This window comes from Mus caroli, unplaced genomic scaffold, assembly GCF_978045245.1.
Source record: "Mus caroli unplaced genomic scaffold, Mus_caroli_1 scaffold_7, whole genome shotgun sequence".
NCBI classification, from domain to species: Eukaryota; Metazoa; Chordata; class Mammalia; order Rodentia; family Muridae; genus Mus; species Mus caroli.
The window spans coordinates 25,014,114-25,032,585 of record NW_028227262.1 but is presented as its reverse complement, the minus strand read 5'-3'; the positions used below and the strand labels follow the sequence as shown (position 1 = coordinate 25,032,585).

At 38.9% G+C, this 18,472-nt stretch overlaps 1 protein-coding gene and 1 pseudogene across 5 annotated transcripts in view; one reads left to right on the top strand and one right to left on the bottom strand.

Moving 5' to 3' along the window:
- Positions 1 to 1,396: 1,396 nt before the first annotated feature.
- The window catches only part of LOC110288554 (vomeronasal type-2 receptor 26-like), a 49,883-nt gene continuing 32,807 nt past the window's right edge, over positions 1,397 to 18,472 (bottom strand). For 3 of the 5 annotated variants that reach the window (XM_085839946.1, XM_085839945.1, XM_085839944.1), the window contains one exon: positions 12,512 to 14,108. In XM_085839946.1, coding sequence (XP_085696072.1) covers positions 13,204 to 14,108 — 905 coding nt within the window. In that variant the 3' untranslated portion in view covers positions 12,512 to 13,203. Of the gene's footprint in view, positions 1,935 to 11,799; positions 12,431 to 12,511; positions 14,109 to 18,472 lie in introns of those variants that run through there. The other 2 variants (XM_085839947.1, XM_085839948.1) reach the window with 2 other exon arrangements.
- On the top strand, positions 16,924 to 17,041 carry LOC115030325 (small nucleolar RNA SNORA17; annotated as a pseudogene).

Here is an 18,472-nt window from a genome sequence, read left to right as displayed (position 1 = left end):
ATCACAACGCGGTGGAGCATTTGAAACCATTCCACTATGAAAAATATGCTGACTGGTGGTATAAGGCTTCCTTATCTCATTTGTTATTCCAGGCTTTTATTCATTATTTTTTAAACATCACAATTGCATACATGTGCTTTTTGCTTTTATTATTATAATAAAATATAATAAGACAAAATAAAATCATCAAATTTGAATAAGACAAACCAATGGAAGAAAAGAGCCCAAGAGATGGCAGAACAATCAGAGACCAAGTTGGCATACCCATGATTCCCATAAAAACACTAAACTAGAAGCCATGAGACCTACACAGAGGGTGTGGTTTTAACCCATGAAAGCCCTGTGCATGCTGATTCTGTTTCTGTGATTTCCTATGAACTTTGCTGAGTTGATTTTGAGGGCCATGTTTTCATGGTGTTTTTCATCCCCTCTTACATTCTTTCTGCCTCCTCTTCTGAAGTGTTTCCTGAGCCCCAAGTAAAGGAAGGTATTTTTTATGGAGACATCTCATTTAGAGGTGAGTACTCCAAGGGCTCTCATTCTTTGTAATGTATGGCTGTGGGTCTCCGTGTTTATTCCCATCTGCTGCAGGAGGAAGAGTCTCTGAAGATGGCTGAATAAGGTGCTAATATATGAGTATAACAGAATATTGTTAAGATATATTCATTAGTAAGATTTGTTTCTTTATTCAAGTATTATTTGTTTTCTTTTTTAGGTCCCTGAGCTATATACTCTCAAGATCTAAGTCACAAAAGCACTGTCAGGTATGGGTTCCAACTTGGGGATTGGACATTAAATCAAATCAGTTATTACTTGGTTAATTCAACAAGTTTTTGTTCCAGAATTGCCCTAACATATCTTACAGGTAAGACACCACTGCACGTCAAAAGGGTTTGTAGCCATTTTTGTTTCCCTTTTGAGAATGTGCACAGTACCCTCCTACTTCATGTAGGTACCTGCTTAACTTCTCCATGTTCAATGAGTTGTGTGAGTGTTGGGTTCTGCACCAGGGCCTTGCAATCAAAATTTGTGGAGAGCAACATACTGTCTGGGCAATAACCTAGGTTGTTTGGTAATTTGAGCTCCACCCCATAATGTCACCATAAAATGTTCTGTAACAAACACTCCACAAATATTCCTTAACTTCTTTGAAAAATCCATACTGCCTGGTCTTGCTTCTATAACCAGGCTTGCTTGAAAGGATCTCCCACCTTGTGGTTTTGCCCAATAAAATAAGAACAGAAAATGTCTCAAGGTTAGTCTCATGAATCCTTCTTTAGGGGTAGAGAGATAGTATGTGTACACAAATAAAGGTTCTTTTTTACTATTTGTTTTATTTATTTACATTAAAAATATTGTCCCAATTCCAGTTCCCCCCTCCATGAGCCCCTCCACCTTTTCTTCTGGCCCTTTTCCCTCTAAGAGGCTGCTCCCCCACCTACTTACTCCACCCTAATCCCTCTAGCATTCAACTTCTCTGGAGCATCAAGCCTCCCCAGGACTAAGGGCATGCCCTCCCTCAGAGCCCTGAAAAGTCAGTCCTCTGTTACATATGTAGTTGGGACCAAGGCCTGACTTTTTATATTCTTTGTTTGGTGGGTTAAGACCTGCCAGCTTTCATTGGTCCAATTAGTTGATACTGTTGTTCTTCCTATAATGTAGCAATCCAATTCAGCCCCTTCATTCCTCAACTAGTTCTTCCATTGGGGTGCCTAGGCTCAGTCCAATGGTTGGATGTATGTATCTGCTTGTGTTTCAGGCAGCTGCCGTCAGAGCCTCTCAGAGAACAGTCATGCCAGGTTCAGTCTGGAAGCATATCTTGGCATCAGCAATATGTCCTAGGTTTGGTATCTGCAACTGTGATAGATCCAAGATTGGGTGGTGTCTGGTTGGCATTTCCTTCAGTGTCTCCCCCATTTTTGCCTCTGCATTTCCTTTAGAGAAAAAAGTTTTGGGTTAAAAAAAATTGAAAGTGGGTTTGTGGCCCCATCCCTCTACTAGAGGCCATGTCTATCTACTGGAGGTGGTCTCTACAGGTTCTATCTCCCAGATTCACTGGTTCTTATACCCTGATGCAGGCAGGAAACCTAACTCAAAAAATAGAGGTGAACAAAGAAACCTTCATTTACATTTATGATTGTATGATCACTTGAGGCAGATTTGACCTCTACACAGGGTACTCTTGTTATCTCATGAGGGAAGTCTTGCTTAATATATGCCAGTAATATAGTGGTTTTTGCTAGTATGTAAATATTGAAATTAAGCAATAATTTTCAAACCTAGGAATGATGATGAAAGTTACATGTAAATGCAGAGTGATTGAAAGTATATAAATTGACATTTCACTTCAAGTTTGAAAACGAACTGTGGTATCTACTTCAGTTTAATTGATTATTTCTATTGAGGAGAATGGTTTTATAGAAATGAAGTATGGAAAAAAAGTAATCTTCTGTGTGCACTACAGAAGCTAACAGCTTCTGGGACAGGTGGGAGCCACAGACCTTCTGAGGCAGCACCCTTTTCGGGCTCCAGACATCTGGTCACTTTCCTGGCCAGAGGACAGGTGTCTGCCCGGCCCAGGAGGACTTTGCCTCAGGATCGGCGGGAGCCATCTTGGTTCTGAGACTCTACCGAAAGTAGTCTGCACAGGTGAGAGTGTGGACTACAGAAGCTAACAGCTTCTGTGACAGGCCAAAGCAACACAGCTTCTGGGAAAGGTCCTTCATCTTCAGCCAGGATGAGGTCCAAACGCAAGATATCTGTGCACCTTCCCTATAAGAGGAGAGCTTGCCTGCAGAGAGAGCTCTGACCACTGAAACTAAGAGGAGAGAGCTAGTCTCCCAGGTCTGCTGATAGAGGGTAACAGAATCACCAGAGGAACAAGCTCTAACCAGAGACAACTATAACAACTAACTCCAGAGATTACCAGATGGCGAAAGGTAAACATAAGAATCTTACTAACAGAAACCAAGACCACTCACCATCATCAGAACACAGCACTCCCACTTCGCCCAGTCCAGGGCACCCCAACACACCCGAAAAGCTAGACCTGGATTTAAAAGCATATCTCATGATGATGGTAGAGGACATCAAGAAGGACTTTAATAATTCACTTAAAGAAGTACAGGAGAACACTGCTAAACAGGTAGAGGATATTAAAGAGGAAGCACAAAAATCCCTTAAAGAATGGCAGGAAAACACAACCAAACAGGTGATGGAATTGAATAAAACCATCCAAGACCTAAAAAGGGAAGGAGACACAATAAAGAAAACCCAGTGAGGCAATGCTGGAGATAGAAACCCTAGGAAAGAAATCTGGAACCATAAATGCAAGCATCAGCAACAGAATACAAGAGATGGAAGAGAGAATCTCAGGTGCAGAAGATTAGATAGAGAACATCAGCTCAACAATCAAAGAAAATGGAAAACGCAAAAAGATCCTAACTCAAAACATCCAGGAAATCCAGGACACAATGAGAAGACCAAACCTATGGATATTAGGAGAAGATGAGAATGAAGATTTTCAACTCAAAGGACCAGTAAATATCTTCAACAAAATTATAGAAGAAAACTTCCCAAACCTAAGGAAAGAGATGCCCATGAACATAAAAGAAGCCACAGAACTCCAAATAGACTGAACCAGAAAAGAAATTCCTCCCGAAACATAATAATCAGAACAACAAATGCACTAAATAAAGATAGAATAGCAAAAGCAGTAAAGGGAAAAAGGTCAAGTAACATATGAAGGCAAGCCTATCAGAATTACACCAGATTTTTCACCAGAGACTATGAAAGCCAGAAGAGCCTGGAAAGATGTTATACAGACACTAAGAGAACACAAATTCCAGCCCAGGCTACTATACCCAGCCAAACTCTCAATTACCATAGATGGAGAAACCAAAGTATTCCACAACAAAATCAAATTCACACATTATCTTTCCACAAATCCAGCACTTCAAAGGATAATAACAGAAAAACCAAAAAAAAAAAAAAAATACAAAGAGAGAAACCACGTCCTAGAAAAAGCAAGAAGGTAATCCCTCAACAAACATAAAAGAAGACAGCCACAAGAACAGAATGCCAACTCTAACAACAAAAATAATAGGAAGCAACAATTACTTTTCCTCAATATCTCTTAATATCAATGGACTCAACTCCCCAATAAAAAGACATAGACTAACAGACTGGCTACACAAACAGGACCCAACATTTTGCTGCTTACAGGAAACACATCTCAGAGAAAAAGATTGACACTACCTCAGAATGAAAGGCTGGAAAACAATTTTCCAAGCAAATGGTATGAAGAAACAAGCTGGAGTAGCCACTCTAATATCTAATAAAAATCGACTTCCAACTCAAAGTCATCAAAAAAGACAAGGAGGGGCACTTCATACACATCAAAGGTAAAATCCTCCAAGAGGAACTATCAATTCTGAATATCTATGCTCCAAATACAAGGGAAGCCACATTTTTAAAGAAACTTTAGTAAGGCTCAAAGCACACATTGCACCTCACACAATAATAGTGGGAGACTTCAACACACCACTTTCACCAATGGACAGATCATGGAAACAGAAACTAAATAGGGACACAGTGAAACTAACAGAGGTTATGAAATGAATGAATCTGACAGATATCTACAGAAAATTTTATTTTAAGAAAAGAAAAGGATATACTACTTCTCAGCACTTCATGGTACCTTCTCCAAAATTGCCCACATAATTGGTCACAAAACAAGCCTCAATAGATACAAAAATATTGAAATTGTCCCATGCATCCTATCAGATCACCATGGACTAAGGCTGATCTTCAATAACAACATAAATAATAGAAAGCCAACATTCACGTGGAAACTGAACAACACTCCTCTCAATGATACCTTGGTCAAGGAAGGAATAAAGAAAGAAATTAAGGACTTTTTGGAGTTTAATGAAAATGAAGCCACAACATACCCAAACTTATGGGACACAATGAAAGCATTTCTAAGAGGAAAACTCATAGCTCTGAGTGCCTCCAAAAAGAAACTAGAGAGAGTACACACTAGCAGCTTGACAACACACCTAAAAGCTCTAGAACAAAAGGAAGCAAATTCACCCAATAGGAGTAGTCGGCAGGAAATAATCAAACTCAGGGGCAAAATCAACCAGGTGGAAACAAGAAGCACTATTCGAAGAATCAACCAATCGAGGAGCTGGTTCTTTGAGAAAATCAACAAGATAGATAAACCCATAGCCAGACTCACTAGAGGGCACAGGGAAAGCATCCTAATTAACAAAATCAGAAATGAAAGGGGAGACATAACAACAGATCCTGAAGAAATCCAAAACACTATCAGATCCTTCTACAAAAGGCAATACTCAACAAAACTGGAGAACCTGGATGAAATGGACAAGTTTCTAGACAGATACCTGGTACCAAAGTAAAATCAAGATCAGGTTAATGATCTAAACAGCCCTATATCCCCTATAGAAATAAAAGCAGTCATTAATAGTTTCCCAATAAAAAAAAAAAGCCTCAAAGATATGGATACAGGGGAAAAATTCCTGAATAGAACAGCAATGGCTTGTGCTGTAAGATTGAGAATCAATAAATGGGACCTCATAAAGTTGCAAAGCTTTTGCAAGGCAAAAGACACTGTCAGTAAGACAAAAAGATCACCAACAGATTGGGAAAGGATCTTTTCCTATCCTAAATCAGATAGGGGACTAATATTCAATATATATAAAGAACTCAAGAAGGTGGACTCCAGAAAATCAAATAACCCCATTAAAAAATGGGGCTCAGAGCTGAACAAAGAATTCTCACCTGAGGAATACCGAATGGCAGAGAAGTACCTGAAAAAATGTTCAACATCCTTAATCATCAGGGAAATGCAAATCAAAACAACCCTGAGATTCCACCTCACACCAGTCAGAATGGCTAAGATCAAAAATTCAGGTGACAGCAGATGCTGGCGAGGATGTGGAGAAAGAGGAACACTCCTCCATTGTTGATGGGATTGCAAGCTTGTACAACCACTCTGGTAATCAGTATGGGGGTTCCTCAGAAAATTGGACATAATACTACCAGAGGATCCCTCAATACCTCTCCTGGGCATATATCCAGAAGATTCCCAACCGGTAAGAAGGACACATGCTCCACTATGTTCATAGCAGCCTTTATTTATAATAGCCAGAAGCTGGAAAGAACCCAGATGCCTCTCAACAGAGGAATGGATACAGAAAATGTGGTACATTTACACAATGGAGTACTACTCAGCTATTAAGAAGAATGAATTTATGAAATTCCTAGGCAAATGGTTGGACCTGGAGGGCATCATCTTGAGTGAGGTAACCCAATCACAAAGGAACTCACACAATATGTACTCACTGATAAGTGGATATTAGCCCAGAAACTTAGGATACACAAGATATACAATTTGCTATACGCATGAAACTCAAGAAGAACAAAGACCAAAGTGTGGACACTTTGCCCCTTCTTGGAATTGGGAACAAAACACCCATGGAAGTAGTTACAGAGACAAAGTGTGGAGCTGTGATGAAAGGATGGACCATCTAGAGACTGCCATATCCGGGGATCCATCCCATAATCAGCTTCCAAACGCTGATACCATTGCATACACTAGCAAGATTTTGCTGAAAGGACCCAGATATAGCTCTCTCTTGTGAGACTATGCCGGGGCCTACCAAACACAGAAGTGGATGCTCACAGTCAGCTATTGGATGGATCACAGGGCCCCCATTGGAGGAGCTAGAGAAAGTACTAAAGGAGCTAAAGGGATCTGCAACCCTATAGGTGGAACAACATTATGAACTAACCAGTACTCCAGAGCACTTGACTCTAGCTGTATATTTATCAAAAGATGTCCTAGTTGGCCATCACCGGAAAGAGAGGCCCATTGTACTTGCAAACTTTATATGCCCCAGTATAGGTGAACGCCAGCGCCAAAAATTGGGAGTGGCTGGGTAGGGGGGTGGGGGAGGGTATGGGGGACTTTTGGGATAGCATTGGAAATGTAAATGAGGAAAATACCTAACAAAACTATTTTTTAATAAAGAAGAAATGAAGTATGACTACATGACAGTACTTTTTAATTTTTTGCTTACTCATTTTACATCCCATTCAGTTCCTATTCCCAGTCACACCTTACCACTATTCTTCCCCTATTCTTCCCTTTCTTTTCAGGTATGGGTTCCTCTGCATGTCACCCCCACCCTGGATCTTCAAGTCTAATTTCCGGTTGTTTAGGCCCAACATGAAGACCAAGCTGCATATCTGCTATATGTGTGTAGTGAGCCAACCTTACTACAGTTGATATTTGTGCACTGTTCTTACCCTTGGTCTTCGTCTCTTCTTGGAGATGTCCCCTACCCCCTTATCCCTGTCAGTCACAGATTTTCATTCATGTTTGTGGCCATCTAACTTTCGCTCCTGTCTTTCCTGAGACCTTTTCCAGAACGCCCCCATTCCCAGCCACATCCTTCCCACACCACTCAATTATTTGCCTCTTATAACTACTTTATTCCACCTTCTAAATGAGACTCAAACATCCTCTCTTGTGCCTTCCCTCTTGTTTAGCTACTTTGCATAGTTGAAATGCCAGGCCAGCAAAATTCCCATGAGAAGTTATTTATTGAAAGGGGGAAGAAGGAAAGGAGAGGAAAACGAGATGGGGGTTGAGGTCTCTTTTTGTTATCTGGGCCAGGACATGCATGCCAAGTAATGATTGACACCACCAAGTACAAGTGATGCAGGTGAGGAATGCCCAGGGAATATTTGGCAGTTACCAAGGAAACAGATACAGGAAGATCATTGTGGCCAATAGATAATATCATCTCTAGACTCAGAGGTTCAGTGTAAACAGCTTCTGGTGCCAATAAGTATAGCATGGTACCTGTATTTAATGGATAATACCCACTTATAATTGAATATATACTGTGCATGTTGTTTTGGGATGGGGTTACCTCACAAGTATGATATCCTCAAGTTTCATCCATTTGCTTGCAAAAATCATGATGCCTTGGTGCATAATATCTGAATAGTATTTCATTGTGTAGATGTACCACATTTTCTTTATTCATGCTTTAGTTGAGGGATAGCTCATTTGTTTCCAATTTCTGCCTAGAACAAATAAAGTGACACAGAACATCAGTAAGCCAGAATCTTTGTATGATCATGAAATATCATTTGGGTATATGTGCAGCAGTGGGATAGGTGGGTCTTAAAGTAGAACTGTTCTCACTTGTCTTGAGAAACCACCAAATGATTTCCAAAGTGGTTGTTCAACTATACACTCCCACCAGCAATGAAGAAGTGTTCACCTTGCTCAGCATCCTTACCATCATATGCTATCTCCTGAGTTTTTGATCTTAGCCATTCTGATGGGTGTAATATTGAAAGTCAGAGTTGATTTATTTGCATTTCTCTGATGACTAAGGAATATGAGCATATCTTTAAGTAGTTCTTAGCTATTTGAGATTCCTCTGTTGAGGATAATCTGTTTAGTTCGGTGCAATTTTTTAATTGGTTTTTTTTTGGGGGGGGGTTGTAGATATCTAACTTCTTGAGTTCTTTCTAAATTTTGGACATTTGTTCTCTGTCAGACGTAGGTTTGGTGATGACCCTTTCCCATACTATAGACTGCTGTTTCATTCAATTGGCAATATTCTCTGCCTTATAGAAGCTTTGCATTTTCAAGAGATCCCATTTATCAATTGGTGATCTTAAAGCATGAGCCATTGATGATCTATTTAGAAAATTGTCTCCTGTACCAATGCTTTAAGGGTTTGTCACACTTTCTTCTATGAGCTTTAGTGTATCCAGTTTTATGTTGAGTGGCTTCATTCACTTGTGCTTGAGTTTTGGGAAGGGTCATAAACAGGGATCTATTTTCATTCCTCAACATGTAGACATCCACTTACACCAGGATCATTTGTTGCAGATGCTTTCTTTGTTTCATTGTATGTTTATGGCTTCTTTATCAAAACTCCTGTGTCCACGTATATATGTATTTATTTCAGTGATTTTGATTCAATTTCATTGATCAACATTTGTTTTTCTGTACCAATACAATGCATTTTTTATCATTATGGCTTTGAAGGACAACTTGAGGACAGGGTTAAGAATTTCTCCTGAAATTCTTTTCTTGATCAGGATTGTTTCAGCTATCCTGAGTTTCTTTCTTTCTTTCTTTCTTTCTTTCTTTCTTTCTTTCTTTCTTTCTTTCTTTCTTTCTTTCTTTCTTTCTTTCTTTCTTTCTTCCTTCCTTCCTTCCTTCCTTTTTTCCTTTCTTTCTTCCTTTCTTCCTTTCTTTCTTTCTTTCTTTCTTTCTCTCTTTTGCTTTTCCATATGAAATTGAGAATAGTTCTTTCTAGGTCTATAAAAATTTGTGTTGGAATTTTGATGATGGTTGCACTGAATCTGTAGATTGCTTTTGGTAAGATGGTCATTTTCACTATGTTACTCTATCTATCCATGGGCATGGGAGATCATTCCATCTTCTGATGTCTTCTTTGAATTCTTCTGGGATTTGAAGTTCTTGTCATACAGATCTTCCACTTGCTTCATTAGAGTTACAGAAGATATTTTATGTTATTTGTGGCTATTGTAAAGGTGTTATTTTCCTAATTTCTTTTTCAGCCAATAAAGGATACAAATTATTGATTTCTTAGAGTTAACTTTGTTTCCAGTCACTTTGCTGGAGCTTTTTTCAGCTGTACAGGTTCCTTCAAAGAATATTTGGAATCCCTATTTTATACTATCACATCATCTCCAAATAGAAATTCTTTGGCCTTTTTTACAATATGTAGCTGATTATTGATTGTCTTTTCACAGTTAATGTTGGATTTTGCAGATTAATTTTATTATAATTTATCAACAGAAGTAATTATGTATCTTTGTTAAAATTGCTATGTTTCTAGGTATTTTCTTTCTTTATAACAAATACCTACAATCCCAGCTCTTGGGAGGCAGAGGCATGCAAGTGTCTGTGAGTGTAAAGGCCAGGTTGGTCTATATAGTGAGTTCCAGGCTAGCCAAAGATACTCACTATGGCAATATATTTTCTTGAAAGTGTTTTTTTTCCCTTTTTAAAAATTACATTGATGAACTTTCAAGCAGGCAGTCTCCACACTGTCATTGTCTGCTACATAGCAGGTAATAAACTGAGTAAAATCTTTGTGAAAATGTAGGTGATGCCCAAATATCACACAGTGTCTCAGTGTTCAGCTTTGCCTGTCCTAGAACTCACTATGTAGACCAGGATGGCCCCAAATTCATAGAGATTCATGTACCTCTCCTTCCCAAGTGTTGGGGTTAAAGGTGTGTACTACCATGCGTTGATTTTTTTCTTACTAACCTTAATTCATTTTTATTTTTTTATATGTTTGTTGGTTGGTTGGTTGGTTGGTTGGTTGGTTGGTTGGTTGGTTGGTTAATTGGTTAGTTGGTAGGTTGGTTGGTTTTGCCTGTCTCTATGTTTAGTTTCCACAGAGTTGAGAAGAGGGTGTCAAATGCCCAGGGAGAGGAGCAAATGAACTCAAGCACAGAAATCCCATAAGCATCTAATTAGAGAAAAAAGGGTTCAGGTAAAATCCAACACTTCTTCAAGATAAAAGCTCTGAAAGCAGTCAAAAGACAATGAAAATTTCTCAACAAAATAAAGGCTAAGCATAACAAACACAGAGCTAATCAGCTATAGATTACACTGAATGGCGGGAACTTCAAGCATTTCTCATAAAATCAGGAATTACAAAGATGGTTTCTGTCTCCTTTACTCCCATTGAATATAGAGCTTTAGCAATAAAATAACAGAAAGCAATATAAAGAATACAAACAGTTAACAAAGGGGACAGCATGTCATTATTTGAAGATGACATGATTGTCTGAGTGTCACATCCTAAAATTCCACACATTTTGATTTTCTAAAAAGTCCAGAAAAGTATGAAAATTAAAAAAAACAATATTTAAAAAAAGATATGCCCTATAACCAGTAACAAATATACTGAAAAATAAATCAGAAAACTGTTCCTAAAAAAAGCCCAAATTCCTAAAAACACATATCCTAGCCAAGAAAGTGGAAGACTTCCTTTAAAGCACAGAAAAAAATAAATTAATTAAGGAAGGCATCAGAATGTGGAAAGACATTCCATATTCATGTATTGGAGGGAATAATATTGGAAAAAAATGTACTGTACCCAAAGTAATCTACAGGTTCAATGTAACACAGCACAGATTCCAGTGACATCCTTCATACTACTAGAATAAGCAACATTGAAATAAAAGTAATATTAAAATGTAGACATTAGTATTCTATGTAAACTAGTATTTTGGTAATTTTAAATTGTAATTGTAGGGCCTACACAGTGAAAGTAGAGTTAAATCTGGCCTGAGAAACTAGAGGACTGATGGGAGGGGAAGGTGAGATTTCTTCAACATGGAGTATGTACTTATATGAAGATGATTTAAAAAGACAATGGATGCAGTGGCCCCTGTCCCTTATTCAGTGCTAAGGAGCAATGGAAATACTTAGCATATGTGCCCTGTACTTGAACTCCAATTGGAATTCACAATGCTTCTCAATAAGCTAGAAGCTGACTTTTGAAAAACCCAGGTTCTATTTTCACAAACCCTTTTATTATGAATCAATATAGAATTGTATTAAGAGACTTGGATGATAAAGTCATAGAGATAGTCATATGTTCTTTCCCTCCAATGAAATAGAAAGTAGAATTTAAGACACATTAAGCATTGAATAATACTATTTATTCTTAGCAGATAGAGACCAAGGAAAACAGAATGGTCCATGATGAAACCAGAGGACAGGCATGAAAAGAGAACATTATTCTAGATATTGAGGAAGCCAAGAAGATCCTACATGGGATGAAAAAAACTATTTTTATATCTTTGTGCAACTGGAGAATCATAGAATACCTAAAGAATGCTGTAATTACATTAGTCTTTCAACTGAAAAATTTGACAATGCATATCCTAAAAATGAAAATTGATACTTAAGACAGAGCAAAAAAAATCAACACAAAGCTTACAATGAGGCTTCGCTCTGGAGAACTGCAATGAAAGGAACATGCTTGAAAAAGAGAAACAGGTGGCTTCAACTACTATAATATTTAAGGAAAGTGGCACAAAATGATTGCTTACATAATGAAAAGCTTCTAAAGAATTTATGATACAAGTTTACATAAGCGAAAGATAAGCAATAATTGAGACACAAGGTAGACTCAGAATACTTTAAAAGTATCTTGTTCTTATGATGGAACTATGTCCAATATTATACTGGGAAAACAGGCTCTGGGGTTAAAAACTATGACCCACTTTGGTCATGTGTCCATTTCTGAGCTTGTTTTTGACCATGGTTGAGCAGTGGTTCCTCTCAATGTTGTAAGTTCCAACTTGAGTTTGCTCTTCTCATGATCTGGCAAATATGTAAAGCAAGTTTAGGGCTAAAGAAAAGCAAATCCCTAAAAAAAAAAAAAAAAAAAAAAAAAAGCCCACATGGTCTAGGATGCATGATTCCAAGACTCTCCATGTCCTGTTGAATCCCTGGCCTTATACCTCTTCTCCATGCTCACATCTACCATCATTCACATTCCCTCATTGAAAATAGATTCCAATGGGTGGAAATAAGGTCAGCTTTCACTATGTGAAGACAATTTGAAACTCCTCACTCTAACAGAGAAAAGCACTTCCTATGGGGGCTATTTGTTCTGTCTGGAGACTTTGGTGTGTTGGATACCTCAAAGTAAAGATGTCTGTGTTTCCACTATGACTCTTCCTAAGCGCTCATCCATTTTGTTTCACCTGAGCATAGAGAAGAGCCCCAAACCCTCCTAAGACTGAAATTTACAAGCCACATTGTCTTGTTGGTGAAGCCCTTCAGAAGGGAGAAGCAGACCATGAAATTATAAATAATGAGACCATGAAATGATTAATTTGGTAGTGATTTGTATTGAACATAGAGTCAAGCCTGCATATGATGAAGACAGAGGAATCACATTTATAAACATCCGTTACATTTGTTTCCGCACAAATGGTTTTCTCTGATTCTTAAACTCAATCTTTCCCAGTCTTGTTACATTATGTTTAAAAATAAATGAGAAAACTGTGATTCAAAGAAACCTGTAGTAGACACATCAAATTCACTTTTACTTGGTTTATTTCATACAAATCACAATAAATTCTTCTGTCTTAGGGAGACACCCACTTAAAGAACTTCTTTCTCGAATGGCCACCTGACCTCAAGAGGATTACATAGCATTTGGGAAGGAAGATAAAGCCCAGTAAGCTAGCACTGGAGGCCAGAATTGAAACAATTTCCACAGCCACCATGGTTTTGGCTTTGGAACTAAGGTAAGTGAGTATAAAAGAAATCCACACACTGCAGAAAACCACCATACTGAATGTGATTGTTTTTGCCTCATTGAAGCTGTCAGGTAGACTTCTCACCAGAAAAGCAATAAACAAGCTGAGACTGGACAGAAAGCCCAAGTACCCTAGAACACAATAGAAGGCAAGGGTGGATCCTTCATTACACAAGAGGATGATTTGCCCAAACTCTGAGTGCATGTCAACATCAGGGAAAGGGGGATATGTTCCCAGCCAGACTGCACAGATGCACACTTGAATAATGGAACCACAGCAGACTATAACATTTGAGAGTCGGGTTACCATCCACATTTTTAAGATGCTTCCTGGCTTAATGGTTTTGAAGGCCACAACCACAATGAAGGTTTTTGCCAAGACTGCAGAAAGGGCAACAGAAAATATAACCCCAAAAATCATTTGTCTCAAGAGACAAGTGACTCTTCTAGGTTCACCAATAAACATTAGTGAGCAAAAGAAACAGAGCATTAGAGAAATGAGGAGGAGATAGCTGAGATTTCTGTTATTTGCTCTGACAATGGGTGTGTCCCGATAGTGAATAAATAATCCTAAAATCAGAGCTGAAATAGCAGCAAAACTAATGGCCACGGAGCCCAAAACAGCTCCCAGAGTATCTTCATAGGACAAAAATGCTGTAATTTTCCGAAGACACTGATTTCTCTGCTCATTTGGATACTGATCTTCAGGACACCTGATGCATTTACCTATATCTGAAAATGAGGCAGATTGTTTTATGAGATTCTACCCATCACTCTCCAGATACACCTATGTGACATATATCTTGTGTAGAACGATAGATTCTAATAGTAATGTTCCTGGATTCATGAACTAAGCCATTATGTTGAGAAACAATAGATGAATAAGTAAATATTCATGAGAAAAAATATAGATACACCACATCCATAATATATTCATAATGTGAGTGGACTTAAACAGTATGAGAGAATCAGAAATGTAGAAATGATGTTGAGGGGAAATCTGACAACTTGAAAATTATGTTTGATTACTTATGAAAGAAAGAAAAGTACATTTTGAAGCCTTTACTCCTATTTTTTATTATTAAAATTGTTTTTACTACTTCAGTACATCATACAAACATTTCATGTGTTTTGATCAAGTCTACCAGCTATGTCTTCCCTCTGCAACTCCTTCTCTCTGTCCCTCCAACAAATTTTTTCTCCCCACTTTACTTGCTTTTTTATCCTCCTGAGTTCAGTTAATGTTGCCTGTATGCATCTCAATATAGGCCATCTATCATAACAAATGCAGCCGTTCAGGAATACATCTGAGAAAACAAACAAACAAAAAAACCAAACCTTACTCTTTCTCTCCAGCAGCCATCAACTGCTAATAGCTTCTAGCTAGAGGTGAGAGTTAGTGATCCTGTATGTATTCTATGCTGTGATTTTTGTCTGATTTGATCTGGCTTGATTTAGTGCATGCCTCTGTGAGTTTTTCTGCTTCAGGGCCCTGTCATGTCTGACAAATTCTGCTTCCCTACAGATATCCTCTCTGTGAGTCTTAAGACCTTTCTGCCTTCTCTAGCACAGTGATCTGTGGTGCTCTTATCTCTGAGAGCTCTTGGCTGTTATCATGAAAGGTGCCAGGAGTCATCTATGAGAAGCTAAGAACTAGCATGTGACTCTCTGACATGGATTCAAATAGATTTTCCCTACTATGTTAGACTGAAGATACTATATATGAGGCAAGATTGCTGTTATTAATATGCTTTTTCTGTCATTATACACACAGAGAGACAAACGCACACATGCAGACATACACACAGACACACACAGACACACACACACACACACTTATCACCATGTATTAGCCTCTTTGGAGTGATTTCTCCAGATTAATGAAGATGTACTCCCTCCTTTGTAGTGATTCTATACAGGCAAATAGATAGTTCCTTAATTCTTAATGATGATTCTGTAAGAAACCCTAAAATTATACTAGCAATTATTAACTCCCATATAGTAGGAGTGATATTAACTCCTCTCTGATATTAAAACTACAATACGAACTCTGCCAGTCTTCGAATGTCACCCGTAAATTGATTCAGAGAAACTAGGCATCTATAATTTAGAACACATTCCAAGAGGTTGTAAAACAAATAACCAAAGGTAACTAATGATTTAGTGTATGTTCCAGGACAGAAAACAAAATATTGACTGGGTTTATCTACACCAAACTTCAATAACATAGTCACAAAAATTATGGATTTTAAATTTCAGTGAACCTGCAGTGCTAATGGCAGACAATACATGTTGGGTATTAATATTTAACAATGTCTATTGTAAACTTCCTTTTAAAAATAAGAAATTAAGAGAATTTTTGGAGAAAAACTTAGAAACAAAGATTAAAATCGTTTTTGCACATGTCCCTTTTATTCCTGAGACTTTCACTAGCAGGCTGGGAGTCCCAGACCCCAAGTTCCTGCACAGATAAGAACAAAAGCTACTTTACTTAATCCTTAGCTGTTTTACTATGAGGTGCCAAATGCCAGAGGCTGCAGTTTCTGGCCTCTAGAGGAACTGAGAGAGGAAGGCCAGCTACCACTGCAAAGTAACTTAGGCTGCAGACAGGTAAATGTTTTGTTATTGAAAAGCAACCCTAAATATCTCACAAGATTAAGTCTTGCTCTCCCCACCACACATACTCTTTCACTCCACAGCTACCTCCAAGAGAGAATTAGAATGTCAGAGCAGGCCTCTGACAGGAAGGCCTAGAAAATAAAATTTCCTAACATTTCCAGACATCTATGTTCAGGAACTGTGGTATTTTCTTTCGATAATGTTGTTATGATTTTTACTAAAGAATGTATCATTGTTTTCTTAATAATCCAGAGGGCAATACATTTTAGGTGAATAGGTTTTTTTAGAATAAAAAATGGGTTTTCTGTTTTTGTTTTTTGGATGTTTGCTTGTTTGTTTTGTTTTTGGTGAGTTCCTTAATACCCTGGATTGAACTCTGGTTACAGCTGAATCTAGAGAACCTAGCTAGCATATATAAGGCTTTAGGTTCTATTCCCAGCACAAAAATGTGTTCAATGCATTATGAAGATAGAAGTATTTTCTCAGAATTATTTAGTACAATAAGAATATATGACCTAACTTAACTCCAGATTTTCACTTAATGTAAACTGGCACACTTGCATACTGCTTTTTCGAAATTAATATTTTAAAGCATCACCCAAATATTGTTGTTCCGGATTATAAAAAGTATAAGTATTGAAGTTCAAGGATAATGTACTTCAATACTTGGTAGAGGTTAGACTACAAAGAAAAAAGAGATTCAGTCATATATATTGGAAACTCCAAGGTTTCTGTTGGTACCACAGATAATACTACCATGGGGAGAAGAGGGAAAGATTCCCACAGCATATGAGGGAAAACTACAGGCATTTTAAAGAGACAGTATACCTGGACTATATGAGGTATACATATTTCCTTGTATTGTTAACTGTCAATGCTTCTCTAAGAAAGTGGTAGTATTTGAAGTTCATCCGAGTACAGAACAAGGCCTGCTCCTAAAAGGGTTGCAGGTGTGGCTGCTTTGTCACACCTACATCAGTAGGTGGCAGAGAAGAGAGACAATGGCTACCTTTAGTGTTCTGAGGTATGATTAGTAGCCTAACACTCCTGAAAAAAAAGGAGCTTGAGAGAATACCAATCCAGTGCTACAGAGACCCCAGTGGCTTCCAGGACCTGGAGCAAGCCAGAGACCAGAAATACTTTCTGGGACTAAAGGCCATAGTCCTGATGAGGAAGAAGACTAATATGTGCACCGGACAGGTGCCATTGTGCTTGGAGAGGTAGGTAGCCTGGGCCAGAAATATGACCTTGAGTCAGGCTCTGTGTAGGGATGGGAGTGGTAAGCCATAACAGAGATGATGCTTGCTTCCCACCATTAAGCATGAGCTGTAAATAGCTTCTGAGACTACTCCTGGGACAACCTCACACACTCATAGATCCAGGGCAACACAGAGCAGAGTAATTAGGTGGTAAAGAAGTGGAAGAGGCTGATGAAAATAGCTGTGAACACAAAGATCTTAGGCAGAACTGGAGACTGGAAGGGAGTGAGAAACAACCATCAGGAACATGGTGTTGCTCCCTGGGACTATGATTGGGTCCTGGCTTTTGATGCCACTGGAGGTCACATCTAGTTGTGTGACCCTGCAGAAGCAAGAGGCTGTTACCAAGGCAAGCTTGAAGTCCTTGGTTTGGGCTGCAACTAAGGGACATGTTGATGTGTGAAGGCAGTGCAAAAATGACTCCACTCTCTATCTGAACACTGTGGGAGAGCTGGCCCTGGGGACATGGAAGCAGTAGAGCTGACTCCACCCCTTGGCCAGATACAGTGCTCAGGAGTACAGAGCTGTACAACTCTGAAGTTACAGGTGAGTCGTGCACAACACGATGGGAGACCTAGCCATCCCTCTTGACTATGTTCAATGGAGGGAATGAGGGAGAAATATCCTCTCCTACTTTATCCTTCACCATCTGAGGCACTCATGAGAAAGCCTTGTATTACCTGTGGGCAGCACAATAGAGCTATGGTAGTGGGGTTTAGGGCACAGTTTAGCCAGCTCCAAGGGCATGGCAGGGTGGCCAGCACTTGTCTTTCATGAGAGAATATGGATGAGGAAGAAATGACCTCTTCATTGTTCCTTCCTACCTACAGCAGGTAGAAGAGCTAGCCCCAACATCATCAGAGCAGGAGAGCTGTCCATACCTAATACCTGCTGCAATATTTGGGGGAACATGTTCTGAACTTTGCAAAGTAGAGCTGGCACTGTGTGTATGCTGGATGCAAGTGAGTGAAACCCAAGTACATGAGTGTGGGAGAGCCGACTCTGCCTCTTATCTGCTGGCCAGTGGTGCTGACCAAGAAGAACTTCCTCCTACCCTCCCTTGTCCTTTGCCATCTACTGCAGGTAGAAGATCTAGTCCTGGAGTCGTGAGTGTAGGAGAACTGGCCATGTCCTCATCAGCTGTAACATTTGGGAAAGCAGTCCCTGAACCTTACCTGAGCAGTAGGGTAGAGCTGGCCTTCCTAGTAGAAATTGCTC